At 53.1% G+C, this 24,473-nt stretch overlaps 2 protein-coding genes across 3 annotated transcripts; one reads left to right on the top strand and one right to left on the bottom strand.

Moving 5' to 3' along the window:
* Nucleotides 1-278: 278 nt before the first annotated feature.
* On the bottom strand, nt 279-15,817 carry CUNH3orf18 (chromosome unknown C3orf18 homolog). The gene is made up of 5 exons (XM_044273274.1): nt 15,684-15,817; nt 14,114-14,337; nt 4,647-4,672; nt 3,289-3,406; nt 279-2,466 (listed from the first exon to the last, which is right to left on the bottom strand). Exons 2-5 carry the CDS (start codon nt 14,288-14,290, stop codon nt 2,386-2,388), a joined length of 402 nt encoding a protein of 133 aa, XP_044129209.1. The 5' UTR covers nt 14,291-14,337; nt 15,684-15,817; the 3' UTR covers nt 279-2,385.
* Nucleotides 15,818-15,976: 159 nt separating this feature from the next.
* On the top strand, nt 15,977-24,008 carry HEMK1 (HemK methyltransferase family member 1). Of its 2 annotated transcripts, none has more exons than XM_044273282.1 (11): nt 15,977-16,218; nt 18,143-18,337; nt 19,632-19,723; nt 19,855-19,948; nt 20,996-21,118; nt 21,193-21,257; nt 21,328-21,431; nt 21,598-21,703; nt 21,794-21,889; nt 21,970-22,083; nt 23,604-24,008. In XM_044273282.1, exons 2-11 carry the CDS (start codon nt 18,146-18,148, stop codon nt 23,701-23,703), a joined length of 1,086 nt encoding a protein of 361 aa, XP_044129217.1. In that variant the 5' UTR covers nt 15,977-16,218; nt 18,143-18,145; the 3' UTR covers nt 23,704-24,008. The 2 variants fall into 2 exon arrangements, with proteins under 2 accessions (XP_044129217.1, XP_044129218.1); XM_044273283.1 differs by having other exon boundaries at nt 15,985-16,218; nt 21,328-21,377.
* Nucleotides 24,009-24,473: the final 465 nt, after the last annotated feature.

Here is a 24,473-nt window from a genome sequence, read left to right as displayed (position 1 = left end):
CCGGGTGCCGTCTGCTGTAAATAACACCAAGGTCTGCAACTTTCAATTTTAAGATCTCTGCTTGCTGTCAGTGAATGAGTGTTTATGTTGAGGCTAATAACCTGAATCCTCTTTCTACAGGGTTTGTTGCAATGCACCAGGACTAGAGAAGCTACACAGCCTGTCAGTTTGTTACAATGTATCAGCCTGGGCTGGACACAATTGCCTCCAACCGGATTTTGGAATCCGCTGAATTGACAGGTGGCGTCCCCGGCGACACAAAGAGGCTGGACTCATCGTATTTCACAATCTCTTTAATCTGCCGCCGTGCGGACACAGAAGTCGCCCCGGATCCCGGAGACCCCCTTCACACATCCATGTCTGCGGGGGGAGCGGCGTTTTGCCTTAACTCTTAATGCCGAGGCTTTGGTTCTTGAGAGAGGGGCACCGGGGAGACGCGAGGCCCAGACGCTGATCCGATCATTCACGCCACTGACCTTCACCGTCCCTGGGCTTTGAAGAATTTTTAATTAAGCACAAAAGATCCAAACAAATTAATATCAAACCTACAAAATGGCGCAGCCGGGAATCTCTGGCGGCTCAACAGCATCGCAGCCTGGGCGTGATGTCAACTCAGCAGCAACTGAGGGGTTAAACAGCTCATCATCCAGCGGCGTGCAAGGGAGGCAAGTGCGATCAGTGCTGTTCATGCTCTGCTGCGGAGCAGAGGGCATCTGCGGAGCTGTGCGGTAGGCATTACCGTACAGGTGGAGCGCCCCGTGGGTGGCGGGTAGTACCATACAGGTGGAGCGCCCTGTGGGAGGCGGGTAGTACCGTACAGGTGGAGCGCCCCGTGGGTGGCGGGTATGACCATACAGGTGGAGCGCCCCGTGGGTGGCGGGTATGACCATACAGGTGGAGCGCCCCGTGGGTGGCGGGTATGACCATACAGGTGGAGCGCCCCGTGGGTGGCGGGTATGACCATACAGGTGGAGCGCCCTGTGGGTGGCGGGTAGTGCCATACAGGTGGAGCGCCCCGTAGGTGGCGGGTATGACCATACAGGTGGAGCGCCCCATGGGTGGCGGGTATGACCATACAGGTGGAGCGCCCCGTGGGGGGCGGGTATGACCATACAGGTGGAGCGCCCCGTGGGGGGCGGGTATTACCATACAGGTGGAGCGCCCCGTGGGTGGCGGGTATTACCATACAGGTGGAGCGCCCTGTGGGTGGCGGGTATTACCATACAGGTGGAGCGCCCTGTGGGTGGCGGGTATTACCGTACAGGTGGAGCGCCCTGTGGGTGGCGGGTATTACCGTACAGGTGGAGCGCCCTGTGGGTGGCGAGTATTACCGTACAGGTGGAGCGCTCGGTGGGTGGCGAGTATTACCGTACAGGTGGAGCGCTCGGTGGGTGGCGAGTATTACCGTACAGGTGGAGCGCTCGGTGGGTGGCGAGTATTACCGTACAGGTGGAGCGCTCGGTGGGTGGCGAGTATTACCGTACAGGTGGAGCGCTCTGTGGGTGGCGAGTATTACCGTACAGGTGGAGCGCTCGGTGGGTGGCGAGTATTACCGTACAGGTGGAGCGCTCGGTGGGTGGCGAGTATTACCGTACAGGTGGAGCGCTCGGTGGGTGGCGAGTATTACCGTACAGGTGGAGCGCTCTGTGGGTGGCGAGTATTACCGTACAGGTGGAGCGCTCTGTGGGTGGTGAGTATTACCGTACAGGTGGAGCGCTCTGTGGGTGGTGAGTATTACCGTACAGGTGGAGCGCTCTGTGGGGGGCGGGTATTACCGTACAGGTGGAGCGCTCTGTGGGTGGCGAGTATTACCGTACAGGTGGAGCGCTCTGTGGGTGGTGAGTATTACCGTACAGGTGGAGCGCTCTGTGGGTGGCGGGTATTACCGTACAGGTGGAGCGCTCTGTGGGTGGTGAGTATTACCGTACAGGTGGAGCGCTCTGTGGGTGGCGGGTATTACCGTACAGGTGGAGCGCTCTGTGGGTGGTGAGTATTACCGTACAGGTGGGGCGCTCTGTGGGGGGCGAGTATTACCGTACAGGTGGAGCGCTCTGTGGGTGGTGAGTATTACCGTACAGGTGGAGCGCTCTGTGGGGGGCGAGTATTACCGTACAGGTGGAGCGCTCTGTGGGGGGCGAGTATTACCGTACAGGTGGAGCGCCCTGTGGGTGGAGTTTGCAGGTCCTATACGCCTGGCCCCTGTATACTTCTATGTGGAGCAGCACGTCTCCGTAGATCGCCCTCCAGCAGAGCACTGTGTATTCAGAGATGTGCGGGCCCCTCCATCACTGGGCCCCGCAGTGGTCATTAGTTCATGGGCAGGTGACGCAGACACAGCGGTAAGTCAGTGACACCGACCCCAGACAGACGAGTCATGAACCTTCCTCAGGCGCTAATGGAGTTGGCGACATCCGTGAACACCAGGCGGGTCGGTCTCTGCAGAGGGCACAGGCTGGTGAGCAGAACCTGGAAGACAAGGCAGATAAACCCGCCATCAGTGAGGTCACTGCGCCCGCACCCATACACCATGCAGAGCGCTAAGGGGGCAGAGGAAAGAGCACGTGCATCCAGCGCGACTGGCGGCCCCATCATACGTCAGCGGGTTCTGCTGGGAGCAGTCTCTAGAACGGAGCTTATGTGAACAGAGCCTTACATCAGGTCATACGCTCCGCTCACATCCAGAGCTGCATTCACAACTTCCCTACGGATTTCCTGTCGGCTGCATTGTGGGAGAAGCGGGTGTTCCCTATAGATCCTGCTGTGGTCTAATAATAAAGCCGCATCTGTCACAGCGCAGCGGAGGAGGGCGGCTGCAGCGGGCGGTGTACAGGAACAGCGGTATAATGTGTGATATCTACCAGCTGGCAGGAGATCAGCGGCGTCAGGAAACCAAACGATGAAGAACCGGGTGGAAAAGCACAAAAAGGGACGGGCAAGAAGCTGAGGAAGAAACGCCACTGATCAGAGGGACTCCCATCATCCTTATACGGCCCTGCAATCACCCAGTACTTGTTACTTTGATCATTTCTCTACCTGGTGGCGCTGAAATCCTCTGCGCCCCCTGCTGTGACCAGGGCTGAGGAGGGCGTCACCGCACTGGGCTCATGCCCTGGCCTCTGCAGTAAATGACCACAGACAGCAGGGGGCGCTGCTACATAAAGGAAGCCTGAGCCAGAGTGGACGCCCTCGGCACTACAGAGCGGTATTAGAACGAGGGCCTGCGCTGCTCCCCCGCGCACGCGCTCACCTTTCCCTGGGGCTGCGCTGCTCCCCCACGCACGCGCTCACCTTTCCCTGGGGCTGCAGATCTCGGTTCGGCTCCAGCAATTCTTGCTCCAAATCTTCCTGTTCCTCGGCCGGGTCAAAGTTGTACATGGGCATCAGCTGATGGCGGAGCTTCTCCAGCCTGGCACCAAGAAAGAGGGACAGGGGGTAAAGTGCGCCAAACAGAAAGCGGTGACGGGACGGCGAGGAGGGTGGACATCAGAGGGGGGGGGGACGCAGGCTGCAACCTCAAAGGACAGGGGAGGAGAGGAGGGCACACACGTGGCACAAGGGTGGTGGGGGCGGGTACACAGGCAGAGAAGTACAGCTTGTGCCCAGTCTGAGGTCATAGGGCACTGACCAAAACATAAGCCGGGCACAAGGCAGACATGGCCAATCGATCCTACACCATAACCCAGACGTAACCAATCAATCTCAGCTATCCCCACACCACAGACATGGCCAATCAATCCTACACCATAACCCAGACATAACCAATCAATCTCAGCTATCCCCACACCACAGACATGGCCAATCAATCCTACACCATAACCCAGACATAACCAATCAATCTCAGCTATCCCCACACAACAGACATGGCCAATCAACCCTGTAAATATACGACAAGTCCCCCTCCCCCAGTGGCCGCAGTCGCCTCACTTCAGTAACTGGCATTCCTCATGCAGATAATACAAGTCACTTCCTAATGTATTCTGATTCTCCATGTTGCCTCCTCTGTCACATTATACAGCATTCGTTTCCATGGTTACGACCAGTCGATCAGCGGTGGTCGTACTTCCACATCTCTCTGATGGAGATGTGTAAAATGTGATGGAAAAATGAATCCAGCAAAGGAGGCAACACGGAGAATCGCCACACGTTGGGAAGAGCCCGGTATTAAAAGGGGTTTGTGGGATGTTTATGCTGATGACTCGGTCTCAGGAGCCGTCATCAGTATCTGAGCGGTGGGGGTCCGACACCCGGGGCCCCCACAATCAGCTTCTCTCAGCTCAAATAGCACAGCGCCGTCCATTGTATAGTGGCCGTGCTTGGTATTGCACTCAGCCATTCACTTCTATGGGGCTGCAGTGCTCCTGAGCCACGAGGGATGGGGGGCCACTGCGAGCACTACTGACTGCTCAAACAGCTGATCGGCGGGGGTCCCAGGTATCGGACCCCCCACAATCAGATACCGATAGGTCATCAGTAATAAATTCCCGGAAAACCCCTAGCTTCCTCTACATGATAAATGCCATTTGCTGAAGTGAGAGGACCCCTTTAATGGCAGACATCCTGTAGATTACTGTCGGAGAGACCCTTTAATTACAATCATACGCCCAGCCCCACCCTGGAGAGAAGCCCCCGCGCTGCAGGACGCTCACCTCTTCTGCTTTCTGATGTACAGAACCTGGAGGCAGCGCAGCAGAGACAAGAAGAGACAGAGAAATAAGCAGAGACTACAGAGAAGACGGATCACATCTGATACTCCAGCTACCTCCAAAGCTGCATCAAAAAAATCCAATGCCCTAGGGCTTGTTCACACGATGATGTGCTGCCCATGCCGTGGACCACAAATTGCGTGTGGCAGCCGCATGCGGAGCGCGGACCGATTCACTTGAAAGGGTCCGCGATCCGTCTGTTCCGCAAAAAGATAGAGCAAGAACCACTCCGTACTGCTTCTGTGGGGTTCCGTACCGCATCTCCGGATTTGCGGACCCGCCGTATACAGCCACAGAGGGGCAACGGCCGTGTGAATGAGCCCTTAGTGACATATATAACCCTCAGCCGCGATCACACCGCCCCCCGCAGAACTGCATCTGAAACAGGCAGATGGTGTGAGGACAGCTCTGGGAGCAACTGGAGTATAAGAAAACATCAGCAAAAGAGAGATGACATTTTTCAAGCCTCGAAAATTGGTTCAAAAGTGAGAAATGTTTAGTAAAAGCAAAATATCTGCAACACGCAACATCACCAGGTTCCAAGCCACAGCCTCCAGTGTACATTACTTATACCCCAGAGCTGCACTCACTATTCTGCTGGTGCAGTCACTGTGTACATACATTACTTATCCTGTACTGATCCTGAGCTACATCCTGTATTATACTCCAGAGCTGCACTCACTATTCTGCTGGTGCAGTCACTGTGTACATACATTACTTATCCTGTACTGATCCTGAGTTACATCCTGTATTATACTCCAGAGCTGCACTCACTATTCTGCTGGTGCAGTCACTGTGTACATACATTACTTATCCTGTACTGATCCTGAGTTACGTCTTGTATTATACTCCAGAGCTGCACTCACTATTCTGCTGGTGCAGTCACTGTGTACATACATTACTTATCCTGTACTGATCCTGAGTTACATCCTGTATTATACTCCAGAGCTGCACTCACTATTCTGCTGGTGCAGTCACTGTGTACATACATTACTTATCCTGTACAGATCCTGAGTTACATCCTATATTATACCCCAGAGCTGCACTCACTATTCTGCTGGTGCAGTCGCTGTGTACACACATTACTTATCCTGTACTGATCCTGAGTTACATCTTGTATTATACTCCAGAGCTGCACTCACTATTCTGCTGGTGCGGTCACTGTGTACATACATTACTTATCCTGTACTGATCCTCAGTTACATCCTGTATTATACTCCAGAGCTGCACTCACTATTCTGCTGGTGCAGTCACTGTGTACATACATTACTTATCCTGTACTGACCCTGAGTTACATCCTATATTATACTCCAGAGCTGCACTCACTATTCTGCCGGTGCAGTCACTGTGTACATACACTACTTATCCTGTACGGATCCTGAGTTACATCCTGTATTATACTCCAGAGCTGCACTCACTATTCTGCTGGTGCGGTCACTGTGTACATACATTACTTATCCTGTACAGATCCTGAGTTACATCCTATATAATACCCCAGAGCTGCACTCACTATTCTGCTGGTACAGTCACTGTGTACATACATTACTTATCCTGTACTGATCCTGAGTTACATCCTGTATTATACTCCAGAGCTGCACTCACTATTCTGCTGGTACAGTCACTGTGTACATACATTACTTATCCTGTACTGATCCTGCGTTACATCCTGTATTATACTCCAGAGCTGCACTCACTATTCTGCTGGTGCAGTCACTGTGTACATACATTACTTATCCTGTACTGATCCCGAGTTACATCCTGTATTATACTCCAGAGCTGCACTCACTATTCTGCTGGTGCAGTCACTGTGTACATACATTACTTATCCTGTACTGATCCTGAGTTACACCCTGTATTATACTCCAGAGCTGCACTCACTATTCTGCTGGTGCAGTCACTGTGTACATACATTACTTATCCTGTACTGATCCTCAGTTACATCCTGTATTATACTCCAGAGCTGCACTCACTATTCTGCTGGTGCAGTCACTGTGTACATACATTACTTATCCTGTACTGATCCTGAGTTACACCCTGTATTATACTCCAGAGCTGCACTCACTATTCTGCTGGCGCAGTCACTGTGTACATACATTACTTATCCTGTACTGATCCTGAGTTACATCCTGTATTATACTCCAGAGCTGCACTCACTATTCTGCTGGTGCAGTCACTGTACATACATTACTTATCCTGTACTGATCCTGAGTTACATCCTGTATTATACTCCAGAGCTGCACTCACTATTCTGCTGGTGCAGTCACTGTGTACATACATTACTTATCCTGTACTGATCCTGAGTTACATCCTGTATTATACTCCAGAGCTGCACTCACTATTCTGCTGGTGCAGTCACTGTGTACATACATTACTTATCCTGTACTGATCCTCAGTTACATCCTGTATTATACTCCAGAGCTGCACTCACTATTCTGCTGGTGCAGTCACTGTGTACATACATTACTTATCCTGTACTGATCCTGAGTTACACCCTGTATTATACTCCAGAGCTGCACTCACTATTCTGCTGGTGCAGTCACTGTGCACATACATTACTTATCCTGAGTTACATCCTGTATTATACTCCAGAGCTGCACTCACTATTCTGCTGGTGCAGTCACTGTGTACATACATTACTTATCCTGTACTGATCCTGAGTTACATCCTGTATTATGCTCCAGAGCTGCACTCACTATTCTGCTGGTGCAGTCACTGTGCACATACATTACTTATCCTGAGTTACATCCTGTATTATACTCCAGAGCTGCACTCACTATTCTGCTGGTGCAGTCACTGTGTACATACATTACTTATCCTGTACTGATCCTCAGTTACATCCTGTATTATACTCCAGAGCTGCACTCACTATTCTGCTGGTGCAGTCACTGTGTACATACATTACTTGTCCTGTACTGATCCTGAGTTACACCCTGTATTATACTCCAGAGCTGCACTCACTATTCTGCTGGTGCAGTCACTGTGTACATACATTACTTATCCTGTACTGATCCTGAGTTACATCCTGTATTATACTCCAGAGCTGCACTCACTATTCTGCTGGTGCAGTCACTGTGTACATACATTACTTATCCTGTACTGATCCTGAGTTACATCCTGTATTATACTCCAGAGCTGCACTCACTATTCTGCTGGTGCAGTCACTGTGTACATACATTACTTATCCTGTACTGACCCTGAGTTTTACAGCCAGACACGGAGGCTCATGTTGCTTTCTCCTTCTTTACTTCCACCAATAGCAGCAAAGGAAAAATTAACATAATCAAAACAACCAAGGCCCCTCCCCTGACAGATCCTATAATAAGCAGTGTCCTCTTCATAACTTCCTCTTTCTTTGCTGCTCCACCAAAGATAAGTGATCTATTTATCGGATTGTGTGATTTTTGACGCAGGAAGCATTTGTGTCTTTGTTTGGTATTTCAATACTGGCCTAGTATATTTATGCTGTACTGAACTGTTGCAGGGTTCCCCCCTGTTTCACTTCCTTGTGGGGTCTTATCCCTGTATTGCTTTATCCCCCATACACCTGTTGCGGCCTTCATCTGGGGGTCGTCCCCCCCTTCCTCTCTCCTCTCTGCCTTGGCATTTATTCTTTTCCCCTCAGCCTTTCACTTTGGGGTGTGTTCTTAACCCCCCTCCTCTCCCCCTACCTCTGCGCCGCTCCGATTACTCTCCCCGGGTCTCCGGCGACATAGTCTTTCGGCGGGCTTTTCTCCTGTAGCTTCCCGCGGCTCCGAGATCTCGCGAGATCTCGGCGGCCATCTTGGGAGCTCCCGCCCGTCATATCGCGAGATTTCGGAGCATTCGCCAGTGCTCCGCTACTGTGCTCACCTCCGGATCGGCTCCTGCTACCTGCGGCGCTTGGGGTGACTAACCCCTAGATAGGTTAGTTTTTCTGCCACAGATTGGGCTCCTCTGTTAGCCACCATCAGACTAGGTGCCCCCATCGATTGCCCTGCAATTAGTCCTTAGTTTAAGAGAATCTATAGCATGTCCTCAGACCGCTCTCCCGCTGGGCCTAATCCCCCCCCACCCTCGGGGGACCCCAGCTTGCCAGCCATAAGCGCACAGGCCCTGGAGCTACAACGCTCAGTGTCTAGCGCCATTATAGAGGCCATGGGCTCCATGTCCTCAATGATCTCTCAGACCATTTCTCAGGCCTTATCTGCCCATGCTCCAGGCCCCTCTAATTTAATGCCTACACCCACTATCCCGCAGCCTGCCATTGAACCTCCTGCCCAGGAGAATTTGATTGGTGTGATCCAAGCCACCCAGGATAGCGCGCTTAGATCGCGCAAAAGAGCCTTACCGCGCCAGGCAGAAAGGGCGCGAACGTGGAAAAGTGCTAGAGCACAAACTTATGACATAGATTCTGATAATGAATCTGACATGGAGGCTTATGCGGAGGCAGATGACCACTCTGATGGAGAGTTGGAGATGGAACAGGAGTTTCCAGGTACCTCAGGCCCTAGGCCGTCCACATCTGGGTCCGTGGGCGCATCCACCTCTGCTCCTAACACGGCTTCTAGCCTGGTGGATCCCTCTGGCAACCCACTATTTGACCCTGATGCCCTCCACCACCCTAGGTCGGCGGAGTGGATACCTGTAGCTCATGTGAGCGACTACCTGGAACACTGGGTGCGCCGTCCTCTCAGCAAAGAGGCGCGCAGTAAGCTCCGTGCGGAATGCCCCAGACCATTAATCCCAAACAAGGTCTGCGAAACGCCAGCTGTGGATCAAAAGATGACACAGTTCTTGGCCAAAACCGGCTGGAATCCCCGTAAAGGCCTAGATTCCGCTATAAAGAGTTGTCAGGACAAGCTCCTCGACATTTTTGGCCCCCTAGCCAAAATTTTTGAGATGGCCGAATCGGCCAAGGTGGACGGCTCTCCGGTTGATCCGGAGGAGCTTGCTGGCTGGATTCAAAGAGCCATTTGCATTGCGGGCAGCACTAACTCCTCCCTGTCTATTGAAAGGCGTAAAGCCATCCTGTTTAAGATCGACCCAAAATTGGCCAACTTGGCACTCACTGAGACAGGGAAGGAGGCTCAGGGTCAACTGTTCGGGGATTCCTTCATTAAGGACCTCAGCAGGTACGTTGGAGCGTTTACCGCATTGGACAAGGCCCAGTCCTCCATGAAAAGGGTATTTCAGGGACGGGTCTCCACTAGGGCCGGCAGTGGTAGGGGCCGTCTGTCCGGCCGCTCCAGTTATCAAGCCCGCAGCTCGGGCAGAGGCTCCTTCAACCAGAGGCCTCCTTTCCAGGACCAAAGGAATCCCCCCTCGTTCTTCCCGGCCAGAGGCGGCCAATGGCGTTCCAGGTCGGTTCGAGGAAATCCCAGCTACAGAAAAGCTTTCGGTAAGTCTTTCCCCAGTGGGGACTTCTTCCGCCCCTCGCGTAGGGGGCAGACTCCGTCTATGTTCCCACGTTTGGTCCAACATCACTTCAGACCCATGGGTGCTGAACACTGTACAGGGGTTCCACATAGAGCTTACGGGTTCCCCAGATTTCGTCCTGTCTCCCCCCCCCCCTGGCGCTACCGGACAGGGAGCTGGTGGACGTAGAACTTGTTTCCCTCTTGCACAAGGGTGCGATAGAACGGGCCCCTCCTACCCGAAGGGGCGTTCTCAGCCACATTTTTCTAGTTCAGAAAAAAGGGGGACAATTTCGTCCGGTCATAAATCTCCGGGCTCTGAACTCTGTGGTGCGCTACCGCTACTTCAAGATGGAGGGGATTCACCTCCTTCGGGACTTGCTGATTCCAGGGGACTGGATGGTGAAGCTGGATCTCAAGGATGCCTATCTGACGGTTCCGGTTGCCTCCGCCTCCAGAGACCTTCTTCGCTTCCTGTGGAAGGGCGAAGTGTGGCGCTTCACTTGCCTACCGTTCGGCCTTTCTTCGGCGCCTTGGTGCTCCACCAAGTTACTGCGCCCAGTCATGGCCTGGCTGCGGAGTCGGGGGGTGCGTCTTGTCATATACCTGGACGACATCCTCATTATGCACCAATGTCAGCAGTCTCTGCTACAACACCTCCAGTGGACCTCGGATCTGCTGACGAGTCTGGGTTTTCTACTCAATCTCGAGAAGTCCTGTCTCACACCGTCTCGGCGTATGGAGTTTCTGGGCTTCACGGTGGACTCTGTCGCGGAATCCCTCAGTCTTCCTGCGGAGAAATTACGGACGATACGCAAGGAGTTGAGACATGCTCTCTCGACTCCCTCCCTATCACTACGCCATCTGGCTCGCATCATTGGGCTATTAGCCTCCTCTATCCAGGCAGTCTTCCCCGCTCCACTCCATTATCGGGCTTTACAGCGTCTGAAGATCGCCCACCTCCGTGCCGGGGCCTCGTTTGCAGACGCGGTGATTCTGGATCAGGAAGCTCAGGAGGAACTCCGTTGGTGGTTGAGCAACTTGGAAGCCTGGAACGGCAGAGCAATTTTCGGATTCCAACCGGAATTCACGGTGGAGTCGGACGCGAGTCTCCAAGGCTGGGGGGCCCACTGCGAGGGTATCTCCACTGGCGGTCGATGGTCGGAGTCCGAGACCCGTTTTCACATCAACGCTCTGGAACTTCTAGCGGGTTCGTTTGCCATCAGGAGTTTCACCAAGGACATGGCGCATGCATGCATCCGTCTACGCATGGACAATGTGTCGGCGGTCCGATACGTCAATCATCTAGGCGGCACTCAATCGGCCACCTTAGCCCGACTGGCGAAGGAGTTCTGGTCCTACTGTCTGTCCAGGGACATCATGGTTCAAGCGGAGTACCTTCCGGGTCTCCACAACTACAGAGCGGATTGGAGCTCCCGATGCTTCACGGACGGCAGCGACTGGAGGTTGAATCCGGAGATGTTCTCCATGATCTCGGACATCTGGGGTCCTTGTTCCATAGACCTCTTCGCGTCCCGTCTCAACGCTCACCTGCCCAGGTTCTTCAGCTGGCGTCCGGATCCGGAGGCAGAGGCGGTGGATGCGTTTCTCCAGGACTGGTCTGCAGCCCTACATTACGCATTTCCGCCGTTCGTCATGATTCCGAGGATGCTGTTACAGACTCGTCGTCAGGCGGCGGAATTGGTGGTGGTGATCCCCTTCTGGGGGTCTCAAGCCTGGTACCCGATTATCCTGGAACTCCTGGTGGATGTGCCTCTCCTACTCCCGACACGGACGGATCTCCTCCAGGACCCGCTGGGTGCCCCACATCCTCTCCTGGTCGACGGCTCCCTTCAACTTCTGGCGTGCCGAATCTCAGGACTCCAGGCGAGGTCGAGGGGGTTTCGGAGGCAACTAGACGCCTCCTGGACAACGCTTGGGCTCCCGGCACCCGAAAATCTTACCGGGCAGCTTGGGGATCTTGGGTTGGCTGGTGCATGGAACGGGACCTGGATCCCGTTTCGGCGTCTGTGACCCATTTATTGCAGTTCCTGACGTCTCTTTTTGAGGCAGGGAAAGCTTATCGGACCATCAATTTGTTCCGTTCCGCGATTTCCTCGACTCATCAGGGTTTTGATGGCGTTCCTGCTGGTCAACACCCTTTGGTGTCTCGGCTTTTACGTGGCTCGTGTTTGGCTCGGCCTCCTCGGCCGCGTTTCACCGCTACATGGGATGTCTCCCTGGTCCTGTCTTTTCTCTCGTCCTGGCCCGACAACGCGTCTCTTTCCCTCCGTCAGCTGTCGGCCAAATTGCTGACTCTTTTTTGCCTGATTTCCTGTAAGAGGGTCTCAGATGTTAGGGCTCTGGATCATGATGCCAGGTCCTTTACGCCCGAGGGTGTTACTTTTAACATCACACGGCGTACCAAGACCAATATTCGGTCGGTGTCCTATCCCAGTTTTCCGTCTTCTCCGGCGCTCTGTCCTGTAGTTTGCCTGCGGGAATATGAGTTGCGCACTCGGTCTCACCGTTCTGCGGACACTCCGCAGCTTTTCCTCTCTATTCGCCATCCCTTTGGCCCGGTGACCAGTCCCACGTTGGCGCGATGGATGAAGTGGGTCATGTCCCTTTCCGGGATTGATACGACGATCTTTACCGCTCACTCGGCCAGGGGCGCGGCTGCTACTGCCCTGGCAGTTTCGGGGGCTCGTTTGGAGGACATTCTGCGTCTGGCTGACTGGTCTAGGGCCACGACGTTCACAGAGTTTTATTTCCGTCCTCCTACTCACGTGTTTTCAGCTATTATTGAGCAGCTTTGAACTTGCAATACGAAGCCTCCGTGTCTTGCTGTAAAACTAAATGATTTTCCTATTTCATGACGTAAAGTCATAGTTTTATTAAAGACACGGAGGCGAGTATTGCCCGCCCTGGGTTTCTCTTGCCCCCCCCCGGTTGTTATGTTATTATTGTTTGACTGTTTGACTGTCTTTTATTGTTATTTATGACGTTTTGCCGTTCGGTTTTATTATGGTTGTTTCAGCGACCTCTTTGATGTGCGACCGTTATTGGGTCGTGATTGCGCATTTTGTACCCATGTGCTTACACTGGCTATATTATTTATTCTGTTTCAGGTTGAGAACTCCTTGGCAGATGGCGTTCCGTGTTGTTCCAGGTTTCCTGAGATGTTAGCCATGTTGGCTTGAGTTCTTCAGTTGGAGGGACCAGAAGGGTCGGTGTCGGTTCCAGTTCCAGTTCGATTCGTGTTCGGTTATGGTTGGCGGTTGGTGTCGTGGATTCAAAGAAAGAGGAAGATATGAAGAGGACACTGCTTATTATAGGATCTGTGAGGGGAGGGGCCTTGGTTGTTTTGATTATGTTAATTTTTCCTTTGCTGCTATTGGTGGAAGTAAAGAAGGAGAAAGCAACATGAGCCTCCGTGTCTTTAATAAAACTATGACTTTACGTCATGAAATAGGAAAATCATTTAGTTACATCCTGTATTATACTCCAGAGCTGCACTCACTATTCTGCTGGTGCAGTCACTGTGTACATACATTACTTATCCTGTACTGATCCTGAGTTACATCCTGTATTATACTCCAGAGCTGCACTCACTATTCTGCTGGTGCAGTCACTGTGTACATACATTACTTATCCTGTACTGATCCTGAGTTACATCCTGCATTATACTCCAGAGCTGCACTCACTATTCTGCTGGTGCACGTAGCTGAATACAGCAGCTGCGGCTGGTCAGACGTCTATCATCGGCTTCTGCAGAGAATTTTGCTCCAGAATTGTGGCGCCGTTTTTATGCGAAATGTTGCTTTTTAGGCTGCACAGACTTTCTTACTAAGCCACACCCCTTTCTGATAAGCCCCGCCTCCACTCTGGGTTAGGAGTGCACGGATGGTAATGTGGGGCAGGGTCTGTAGGTGTCAGCCCTGGACTGGCCCTTTAAGAAGCCTGTGTGCAGCCTGCAGCGGGCGGGAGTCACCAGAGCCACATACCGCCACCTACCATTGCCACCGCCAGCCCAATGACAGTCACGATGCCCAGGGACAGGAGCCAGGTGCCCACAGTGGGGGTTCCTGCAGGAATGAGCCCCCTCGAGCCGTTATAGGGGGGAGCAGTAGAGGGCGGCTCCACAGTGGCCCCCAGGTACGGAGGGGCCAGCAGGCTGCTATTACTGTTCATGGCGGCGAGGTCGTCACCGTGGGTCAGGAGGCATAGTCCCCGAAAACCTGCAGGAGAAGACACAGCACGGGTCACATTAAAGGGCATGAGTAGCACACTCCAGTCACACCCAGAGCTGCAGTCACAATTCTGCTGCTCATCTCACAGCTGCCACCTGCTGGATTAGTGAAGTCACACCCAGAGCTGCAGACCCCGGAGCCAAGACTACAACTCCCATAATGCACCAGAGCATGTGCTGTGCAGACCAAGGTCCTAAAGCCGGAGAACAAGCAACATGACAGGCTGCAGCTCTGGGTGTGACTGGAGTAAAATATTTAAAATCAATATAATGATGACTGCAGCTCTGGATGTGACTGCGGTATAAGATTTACATCAATATAATGATGACTGCAGCTCTAGATGTGACTGGAGTATAAGAAATATATCAATATAATGATGACTGCAGCTCTGGATGTGACTAGAGTATAATATTTACATCAATAGATGGGCCAAATGGTTCTTATCTGCCGACACAATCTATGTTTCTAATATAATGATGACTGGAGTATAAGATCTATATCAATATCATGAAGACTGCAGCTCTGGATGTGACTAGAGTATAATATTTACATCAATATAATGATGACTGCAGCTCCAGATGTGACTGGAGTATAAGATTTACATCAATATAATGATGACTGCAGCTCTGGATGTGACTAGAGTATAATATTTACATCAATACAATGATGACTGCAGCTCCGGATGTGACTGCAGTATAAGATTTACATCAATATAATGATGACTGCAGCTCCGGATGTGACTGAAGTATAAGATCTATATCAATATAATGATGACTGCAGCTCCAGATGTGACTGGAGTATAAGAAATATATCACTATAATGATGACTGCAGCTCCAGATGTTACTGGAGTATAAGATCTATATCAATATAATGAAGACTGCAGCTCTGGATGTGACTAGAGTATAAGATTTACATCAATACAATGATGACTGCAGCTCCGGATGTGACTGCAGTATAAGATTTACATCAATATAATGATGACTGCAGCTCCGGATGTGACTGAAGTATAAGATCTATATCAATATAATGATGACTGCAGCTCCAGATGTGACTAGAGTATAAGATTTACATCAATACAATGATGACTGCAGCTCTGGATGTGACTAGAGTATAAGATCTATATCAATATAATGATGACTGCAGCTCCAGATGTGACTGGAGTATAAGATCTATATCAATATAATGATGACTGCAGCTCCAGATGTGACTAGAGTATAAGATTTACATCAATACAATGATGACTGCAGCTCCGGATGTGACTGGAGTATAAGACCAAATATTATGGGGCAGCCTCCGCCGTGTGCTGCTGGGCTGGGCCTTATAGTCCTCTCACCTGCGGTCCTGGCTCTCCGGAGGCTCCGCTGCGGTGGGGGCCCAGCTAGGCCCGAGGCCGGCTCCCTTCTGTTTCCTCTTTTATTTTGGGGCCCAGCTCTCCTCCAGTCTTTGGACGCTCAGCCCCGCCCCCTGTCAGTCAGAACTCTCCTCTGATTGGTCACTAGACCTGCCTGCCATTCACGGTACAAAAGGGAAGGGACCTGACGTCTAGTGATCGAATTCCGTCACTACGCATGCGCAAGTCGCGGACGAAACCCAAACACTTTATAGCTGACATCTTTACTAAGGGAGTTTCCAAAGCTGGTGCGCAGTGAATTCTGGGAAGGACCAAACTGGTGTCGTCATTTCACGACAGCTTCTTGAAAATGGCTCCTGGATTGAAGACGGAGACTTTAGTTTTTCATAAGAACGCGTTTTGAAAGCAACAGCGATGACTTCTCTAGGAACGAATGCGCCGGAGCTTCTTTTTCTGTAGGACACAGGAAGTTGCAGGTCCACGTGATTAAGAGCTTCGTTAACTCTTCAGGTGCCAGGTGAGATTAGTTTCCCGAGGAAGTTAGAGCTCAGCTCATCTCTGTGTGTGCTTTCCCGGGCACCACACGCCCCCCGTTGTTTATAGCGCCCCCTGTGTTATGTTGGGGCTGTACAATCTACTAAGAGCCCCTGTAGACGCTGACAGCCATAGTCATCATGTAATTGTCAATGCTCAGCCTCTGGGTGGGAGTATATACTGTATACCTGGCCGGGTGACAACCAGTATGGCGGCAGTACAGCTTCTGGCAGTATATACTGGGCCGGGTGACAACCAGTATGGCGACAGTACAGCTTCTGGGTGGGGGTATATACTGTATACCAGGCTGGGTGACAAGCAGTATGGCGGCAGTACAGCTTCTGGCAGTATATACTGGGCCGGGTGACAACCAGTATGGCGGCAGTACAGCTTCTGGGGGTATATACCGTATACCTGGCCGGGTGACAACCAGTATGGCGACAGTACAGCTTATGGGGGTATATACCGTATACCTGGCCGGGTGACAACCAGTATGGCGACAGTACAGCTTATGGGGGTATATACCGTATACCTGGCCGGGTGACAACCAGTATGGCGACAGTACAGCTTCTGGGGGTATATACTGTATACCTGGCCGGGTGACAACCAGTATGGCGACAGTACAGCTTCTGGGGGTATATACCGTATACCTGGCCGGGTGACAACCAGTATGGCGGCAGTACAGCATCTGGGGGTATATACCGTATACCGGGCCGGGTGACAACCAGTATGGCGGCAGTACAGCTTCTGGGGGTATATACCGTATACCTGGCCTGGTGACAACCAGTATGGCGGCAGTACAGCTTCTGGGGGTAAATACCGTATACCTGGCCGGGTGACAACCAGTATGGCGGCTGTACAGCTTATGGGGGTATATACTGTATACCTGGCCAGGTGACAACCAGTATGGCGGTAGTACAGCTTCTGGGGGTATATACCGTATACCTGGCCGGGTGACAACCAGTATGGCGGCAGTACAGCTTATGGGGGTATATACCGTATACCTGGCCGGGTGACAACCAGTATGGCGACAGTACAGCTTCTGGGGGTATATACTGTATACCTGGCCGGGTGACAACCAGTATGGCGACAGTACAGCTTCTGGGGGTATATACTGTATACCTGGCCGGGTGACAACCAGTATGGCGACAGTACAGCTTCTGGGGGTATATACCGTATACCTGGCCGGGTGACAACCAGTATGGCGGCAGTACAGCATCTGGGGGTATATACCGTATACCGGGCCGGGTGACAACCAGTATGGCGGCAGTACAGCTTCTGGGGGTATATACCGTATACCTGGCCTGGTGACAACCAGTATGGCGGCAGTACAGCTTCTGGGGGTAAATACCGTATACCTGGCCGGGTGACAACCAGTATGGCGGCTGTACAGCTTATGGGGGTATATACTGTATACCTGGCCAGGTGACAACCAGTATGGCGGTAGTACAGCTTCTGGGGGTATATACCGTATACCTGGCCGGGTGACAACCAGTATGGCGGCAGTACAGCTTATGGGGGTATATACCGTATACCTGGCCGGGTGACAACCAGTATGGCGACAGTACAGCTTCTGGGGGTATATACTGTATACCTGGCCGGGTGACAACCAGTATGGCGACAGTACAGCTTCTGGGGGTATATACTGTATACCTGGCCGGGTGACAACCAGTATGGCGACAGTGCAGCTTCTGGGGGTATATATCGTATACCGTGCCGGGTGACAACCAGTATGGCGACAGTGCAGCTTCTGTTCATGAATCAGGCCAATCATGTGTTTTCTGGGGATATAACAGGGGCAAAGACAGACCCCTGAAGGTGACTACCCCAGGGTCAGAGGGTCTTTGTCAGAGGACAGGTTGTCAGCGGCGGCCATGTACACATCCTGATCTTTCCTCTCCCTGAAGGTCATGCATCTCCCACTGCGGCGACTTCTTACCACAGTCACCCATAGGCCGGTGCCGTGTCGGAAGATGGGAGCAACCGGGGTGACGCCCTACAAGCTGGCATCGTACTGGGGGAACGTCTTCCACGAGCACGGGATCCCCGAACCACACGACTCCAGCCGCATACTGGTGGCTCATGCCCTGGGGGCAAAGACTGTGAGTGCGGCAGGAGGTGGGGCATAGAGGGCAGGAGGTGGAGCCTGGAGTGCAGAAAGGAGGGCAGGACATAGAGCAGAAAGTAGGTGGAGCCTGGAGGGCAGGAGTTGGGGCATAGAGGGAAGGAAGTGGAGCCTGGAATGCAGAAAGGAGGGCAGGAGGTGGGACATGATAGAGCATAAAGTAGGTGGAGCCTGAAGGGCAGGAGGCAGAGCATAGAGGGTAGAAAGGTGGGCAGGAGGTGGGGCCTGGAGAGCAAGAGGCGGAGCTTAAAGTGCAGAAAGGCGGGCAGGAGGCAGAGCAGAATGGTGGATCCTGGAGAGCAGGAGGTGGAGCCTAGAGTGCAGAAAGGAGGGCAGGAGGTGGAGCCTAGAGTGCAGAAAGGAGGGCAGCAGGTGGAGCCTATAGTGTAGAAAGGAGGGCAGGAGGTGGAGCCTAGAGTGCAGAAAGGAGGGCAGGAGGTGGAGCCTAGAGTGCAGAATGGAGGGCAGGAGGTGGAGCCTTGGAGGGCAGAAAGGAGAGCAGGAGGTCGAACTGGAGGGCAGGAGGTGGAGCCTAGAGTGCAGAATGGAGGGCAGGAGGTGGAGCCTAGAGTGCAGAAAGGAGGGCAGGAGGTGGAGCCTGGAGGGCAGGAGGTGGAGCCTAGAGTGCAAAAAAGGAGAGCAGGAGGATGAACTGGAGGGCAGGAGGTGGAGCCTAGAGTGCAGAAAGGAGGGCAGGAGGTGGAGCCTGGAGGGCAGGAGGTGGAGCCTAGAGTGCAGAAAGGAGAGCAGGAGGTGGAGCCTTGGAGGGCAGGCGGTGGAGCATAGAGTGTAGAAAGGAGAGCAGGAGGTGGAGCCCTGGAGGGCAGGAGGTGGAGCCTAGAGTGTAGAAAGGAGGGCAGGAGGTGGAGCCTAGAGTGCAGAAAGGAGGGCAGGAGGTGGAGCCTGGAGGGCAGGCGGTGGAGCCTAGAGTGCAGACAGGAGAGCAGGAGGTGGAGCCTGGAGGGCAGGAGGCAGGGCATAGAGTGCAGAAAGGAGAGCAGGAGGTGGAGCCTAGAGGGCTGGAGGAGGGGCATAGAGGGCAGAAAGGTGGTCTCCTCCGTTAGCGAGCAGGAGATTGTAGTGAAGGAACGCTTCCTCCTGACAGTCGCCGGCAGAATCGGGCTGATACCTCTGTGTGATCAGAGCGGAGGGCTCGTCTGCACCCTGCACATCAGTGCGCTATGGACGCCCATCTCTGTCGCCGCCGTTTGGTCAGTTTTGTTCCGGTGAAGCTGGCGGTAAACGGGCTCCATGTTTGCTCTTCTCTGCAGCTTCACAGTATCGGGTCCCACGCCGCCCGATCGCCCCTGTCTGCTGATCAGCTGCTGCTCGTACAGAACATGGCCCAAGAACGTCTGAAGAGGTGAGCGGCCGACTGGACCCCCCCCCAGTGCTCTGGTCTTCTGCTCCAGTCACATCCAGAGCTGCACTCACAATCCTCTTGCATTCGCGCAGAACCCCAGAATCCGTGTTTGTGTTTTTCCTCCCCTTCAGGGTTCCGGTCCAGTACATTATCGGGGAGTGGGACTTCTTAGACATGACGTTAGAAATGAGACCCCCGGTGCTTATCCCGCGGCCTGAGACGGAGGTAAGAGAGCGTTACGTCCGCCATTACGGCTGTGATCAGTGGCGGCGGCTTTAGCTGCATTATCTATTGGAGACAAATCCCCTCCGAGCCCCATCAGAGACCCGGGCTTCTCTGCACCTCCCTATATACACAGGCGGGAAGTGCTCAGACCATGTGCAGTATATATATATACAGGGATGACGATCCCCCAGCAAAAATGCATACGGTGGAGGATGCCCGCAGCGGACCACAAGTACCACAATAGACATCCTACACAAGATGCCAATTACGTGGACGTGATAACCAATATGATAATATTCAGACGGACAGGCGCACTCTGCGGTTTTACTAAACCCTCAAACTGATGATAAAATTGAGAGATTAGCCAACATGTCCTACGGTGGAGGACACGTCTGAGCCCGAGCACCGCGCCAAGGTTTCTCAAGTAGCTCGGGTCCTAGGATTTGTCTATGGGGCCAGCGCTGCGTGAAAAGGGCGCAATGCGTTCACGCACCCGCACGGAAAACTCGCTCGTGTGAAAGGGGCCAATGACTGTGGAGAAGACACTCGAGAGGGGGGGGCTTCAGTGAGAGTGGTGCCTCAATAAGTGGGAGGAGCTTCAATGGGAGGGTGGAGCCTCAGTAAATGGGAGTTGCTGCTCTGGAGTTGATGGCGCTTGAATAAAAAGATGGGACCTCAATGAGAAGGTGGAGCTTCATTGAGAGGGAGGAGATTCAATGAGTGAGCAGTGCCTCGATAGGCTGGAGGAGCTTCAATAAAAGGTTGGGACCTCAATAAGAGGGTGGGGCTTAATTGAGAAGGAGGAGCTTCAGTGGGGCCTTAATAAGAAGGAGGTGCTGTAATAAAAGTGTGGAGCCGCCACAAGATGGGGCCTTAAAGGGGTTGTCCAGTTTTTCACTAAGTGATGGCCTATTCTCAAGATCTCTGCTGGACAGCCCCTTATGGGGAGGCGTCTGTTGAGGATTTCCGATCTCTTGGGAAGGCGAGGGGCGGCTGTGCGCAGTATGACACTGGGTCACTGCTCTGCTTGTTGTGTCTGTGACGCAGGAGCTCGTGGGTCTGGTGGTGGCGGACTGTGAGGATCTGCGCCATTCTACCGACGCCTCCATTCTGGAGGTCGGCTGTGGGTCGGGAGCGGTGTCTTTGGCGCTACTCCGGAGGATTCCGCAGGTAAACACACTTCCTATAGGGGTTCTCTCTGGGTTATTGGGGTCTGGGCCCCCCTCATCTCGTCTGTTCTATAGGTGCACGTGATCGCCATAGATAAATCCGAAGCGGCGGTGAGTCTGACCCGGGATAACGCGGAGAGGTGAGTCCCTGAGATAGCGGGAGCCCGGGAAGCGGTGCGCCAGTCCTGACTCTACTCCTCCTTCCTCCAGGCTCGGCCTCCAGCACAGAATACACGTTCTCCAGCACGACATACTGACCGGTGAGACGGGGCCCCCCGCAGGGCATTGTGGGGCCATGGACAGCCTTCCTGAGGGTACAGGGCAGTGCTCATATCCAGCTGGGGGCAAGGCAGGGTTTCACTCCCACAGTGCGGCTCCTCAGCATGCTGGGAGTTGTAGTTTCACAGGTTCCAGACCATTATAGTAATAGTGCAGCCATATTGTCAGGCATTGTATGTGACCGCCTCTCTCACAATGCAGACCCCGTGGAGCGACTTCAGGACCTGGGACCGGTCTCTGCGGTGGTCAGTAACCCCCCCTATATATTCACAGAGGATATGCCTCGGCTGGAAGCAGAGGTCCTCAGGTAGGTGCTCCTTGGACGCCTCCTTTCTATAGGGGTGCAGGGCCCCCCGTTCTCGAGCCCCGCTATTAGTGACGGCTCTTACATCCCTAGATATGAAGATCACTCAGCGTTAGACGGGGGTCTCGATGGGATGGACGTGATGAAGGGGATCCTGCTCCTTGCACCACTTCTGCTGAAGGCCCGGGGGTAAGTGACCTTATATTGACCCCCGGGGCTGATAGGGGGGATTCAGGATCTCCATTATTTTCTGCTGCTTTAATCTCCAGGGACGTCTTTCTGGAGGGGGATCCTCGGCATCCTGAGATGGTGAAAAACTGGCTGGAAGACCACCCCGAGGGGCGACTGCGGCTCCTGCAGATTGTGAAGGATTTCTGCGGCAAGTAGGTGCCTGGGAGTGAGGTATTCTGGGGGTCATTCACCAAACTGCGTGTAGCAGATATGTCAGCGCGTCAGGCGGTTGACCCCATATTGTGCCATGCTTGGCTTAAAAACCAGCAACCCCCCAGACGCGCTTTTCAGCGTTCGAGGGGGATCTGAATATGGCAGCTTTGGTATTACCCCACATCTGCCGCACAGAATTCCCTCCAGATCACTTTAGGGGGGTGTATTAACCCCTTCTGCCCATCCTTGGCTCTGCTCGGGCCAGATGAGTGTCCCCCCACTGTGTGCGCCGGGGCAGCTGTTAATGGAAAGGCCGGAATCGGAGTCATGTAAAGACTTCTGCAGAGCATTAGATATTAGGGGCCAGACGCGTAAAAGGATGGACTCTCACCTATCCCCCATCACTGCCGCTGCTTTACTGCCCCTGCCCGGTATGCCAGTAGTGCCAGGGATTGGTGGAGCGGGCCCTTACTGGCACTTGTGTGTCGAGCCGCGGCGAGGGAGAGTTTCTGGTCACTTATTCCCATCTGGGACATTGATGGCATATTGCTAGGATCTGGCATCCATGTCAGGTAGGTGCAGCTCCCAATTCTGGGACCCCTAGAGTGAAGGAGAGCCCACCACACGTGCACAGCGCGCTCTCATCATCACTACGGGAGCTGAGCGAGCGCGGTCACCCCTCTATTCGCTGCTGTGGGGCTGCTGGAGATCTTCGGCACCCAATAGCTGTGAACGGAGGGTGGCCTATCTGTTCACTTCAGGGGTTCTGGAGATAGGAGCGGGTCAGAGACGTGGGACCCGCACCCATCTGATGATGGCCTGTGCTAGTGACGTGTCACCAATGTCCCAGACGGGACGCCCCTCTGAGCCCCCGACACTGATCTCTATTGCACTGGAGAAAAAAAATAGGTAAGAAGTAATTTAAAAACGCACATTTTTCCTTTTACGTCCTATAAAAACAATCATCAGACAATACCGCCACGTCGTCACGTTATTATTCCTGCAGTGTGCACACTGTATAAATACACTGCAGGATCTGCAACAAGGATACGCCACCAGTATCTGATGGGCGGGGGTCCGACACCCCGCACCCCACCGGTCAGCTGTTTGTGTAGCTCCACCGGAAACAGGACGCTTGCATCTTTCCGTAAGTCCATCCAATCCTGGCTGACCACGAAAAGCCAAGGGGGGGCAACCCCTTTAAGTGATGCGCCATTTGTATTAACTGGAAACAAACATTTTTATATATTTTTGGGGAGGATTTAAAGGGGTCATCTAGTCCAGTGTTTCCCAACCAGTGTGCCTCCAGCTGTTGCAAAACTACAATTCCCAGCATGCCCACACAGCCAAAGGCTTTCCGGGCATGCTGGAAGTTGTAGTTTTGCAACAGCAGGAGGCACATTGGTTAGGAAACACTGATCTAGTCTGTTGGGTTCCTGATGACAGGGGGGACGTGGCACATAGGGCCTGTCATCTCCCCGCGGCTCCAGTGTCTGACGTCTGCGTCTCCCATCCTCAGGCCTCGCTTTATCCATCTTCGGAGTGGCAGAGACGCAGCAAACGCCACGACAAGTCACATGACTGCCCCCGTATCTCCGCTCCATGCTCCCGTTCACTGAGGACACAGGTGCATCATGGGAAGAGATGTGAAGTGATGTCTGACCCATAGATAGAAGAAGCCTCCGGTGAACCCCGGTGTCCCCCCTCCCAGGAACCCTCCCCACAGGACTCTCCATCTATCATATCTGGTCCTCTGTCTCGCAAGTCCATGCACTGGAGAGCTGTGTTCATGAATAGAATGCAAGAAGGAAGGTAAAGACTGACACACAGGGAGGACAGTGTGTGGGGGAGGGGCGGTGATTTAAAGGGGTTCTGCAGTTTTTTTAAACTGATGATTTATCCTCTGTATAGATCATCAGCATCTGATCAGGGGGGATCCAACACTCGGGACCCCTGCCGATCAGCTGTTAGAGAAGGCAGGAGCGCCGCGTCCTTCTCGCTGTTTACCGCTTAGCCCCGTCCAGGCCATTGATACTAGTCGCGACGTCACTGTGCCTGCGGTAAACAGCGAGAAGGACGCGGCGCTCCTGCCTTCTCAAACAGCTGATCGGCGGGGGTCCCGGGTGTTGGATCCCCCCCCCCCCCCCCGATCAGATGCTGATGATTTATCCAGAGGATAGATCATCAGTTTAAACAAACTGCAGAAACCCTTTAAATAAAATATAGAATCGGATAATAATTGGAATAAACTGCTTTTTGAGAAAAGACGTCCTGGGGATTAAAGTTTCTGGGTTTTATTAACAAGAAATCCACCTGCAGCACCTAGCCCCAATCAGAATAGTGGGCGGGGCTGTGACAACCTCTCAGACAGGATATACAGGCAGGTTGT

The sequence above is a fragment of the Bufo gargarizans genome, unplaced genomic scaffold, assembly GCF_014858855.1.
Source record: "Bufo gargarizans isolate SCDJY-AF-19 unplaced genomic scaffold, ASM1485885v1 fragScaff_scaffold_573_pilon, whole genome shotgun sequence".
Lineage (NCBI taxonomy): Eukaryota > Metazoa > Chordata > Amphibia > Anura > Bufonidae > Bufo > Bufo gargarizans.
This window is presented reverse-complemented; position numbering and strand designations above follow the sequence as displayed.

Excerpts from the sequence above, each read along its gene's own strand:
- CUNH3orf18 (XM_044273274.1), bottom strand. The coding sequence starts at position 14,290 with ATGAACAGTAATAGCAGCCTGCTGGCCCCTCCGTACCTGGGGGCCACT. Across the intron at positions 3,407-4,646 it reads TACATCAGAAAGCAGAAGAG|GCTGGAGAAGCTCCGCCATC; the intron begins GTGAGCGTCCTG and ends TCTTGGTGCCAG. Across the intron at positions 2,467-3,288 it reads ATCTGCAGCCCCAGGGAAAG|GTTCTGCTCACCAGCCTGTG; the intron begins GTGAGCGCGTGC and ends CTTGTCTTCCAG.
- HEMK1 (XM_044273282.1), top strand. The coding sequence starts at position 18,146 with ATGCATCTCCCACTGCGGCGACTTCTTACCACAGTCACCCATAGGCCG. Across the intron at positions 21,119-21,192 it reads TACTCCGGAGGATTCCGCAG|GTGCACGTGATCGCCATAGA; the intron begins GTAAACACACTT and ends TCTGTTCTATAG. Across the intron at positions 21,890-21,969 it reads CTTCTGCTGAAGGCCCGGGG|GGACGTCTTTCTGGAGGGGG; the intron begins GTAAGTGACCTT and ends TTTAATCTCCAG.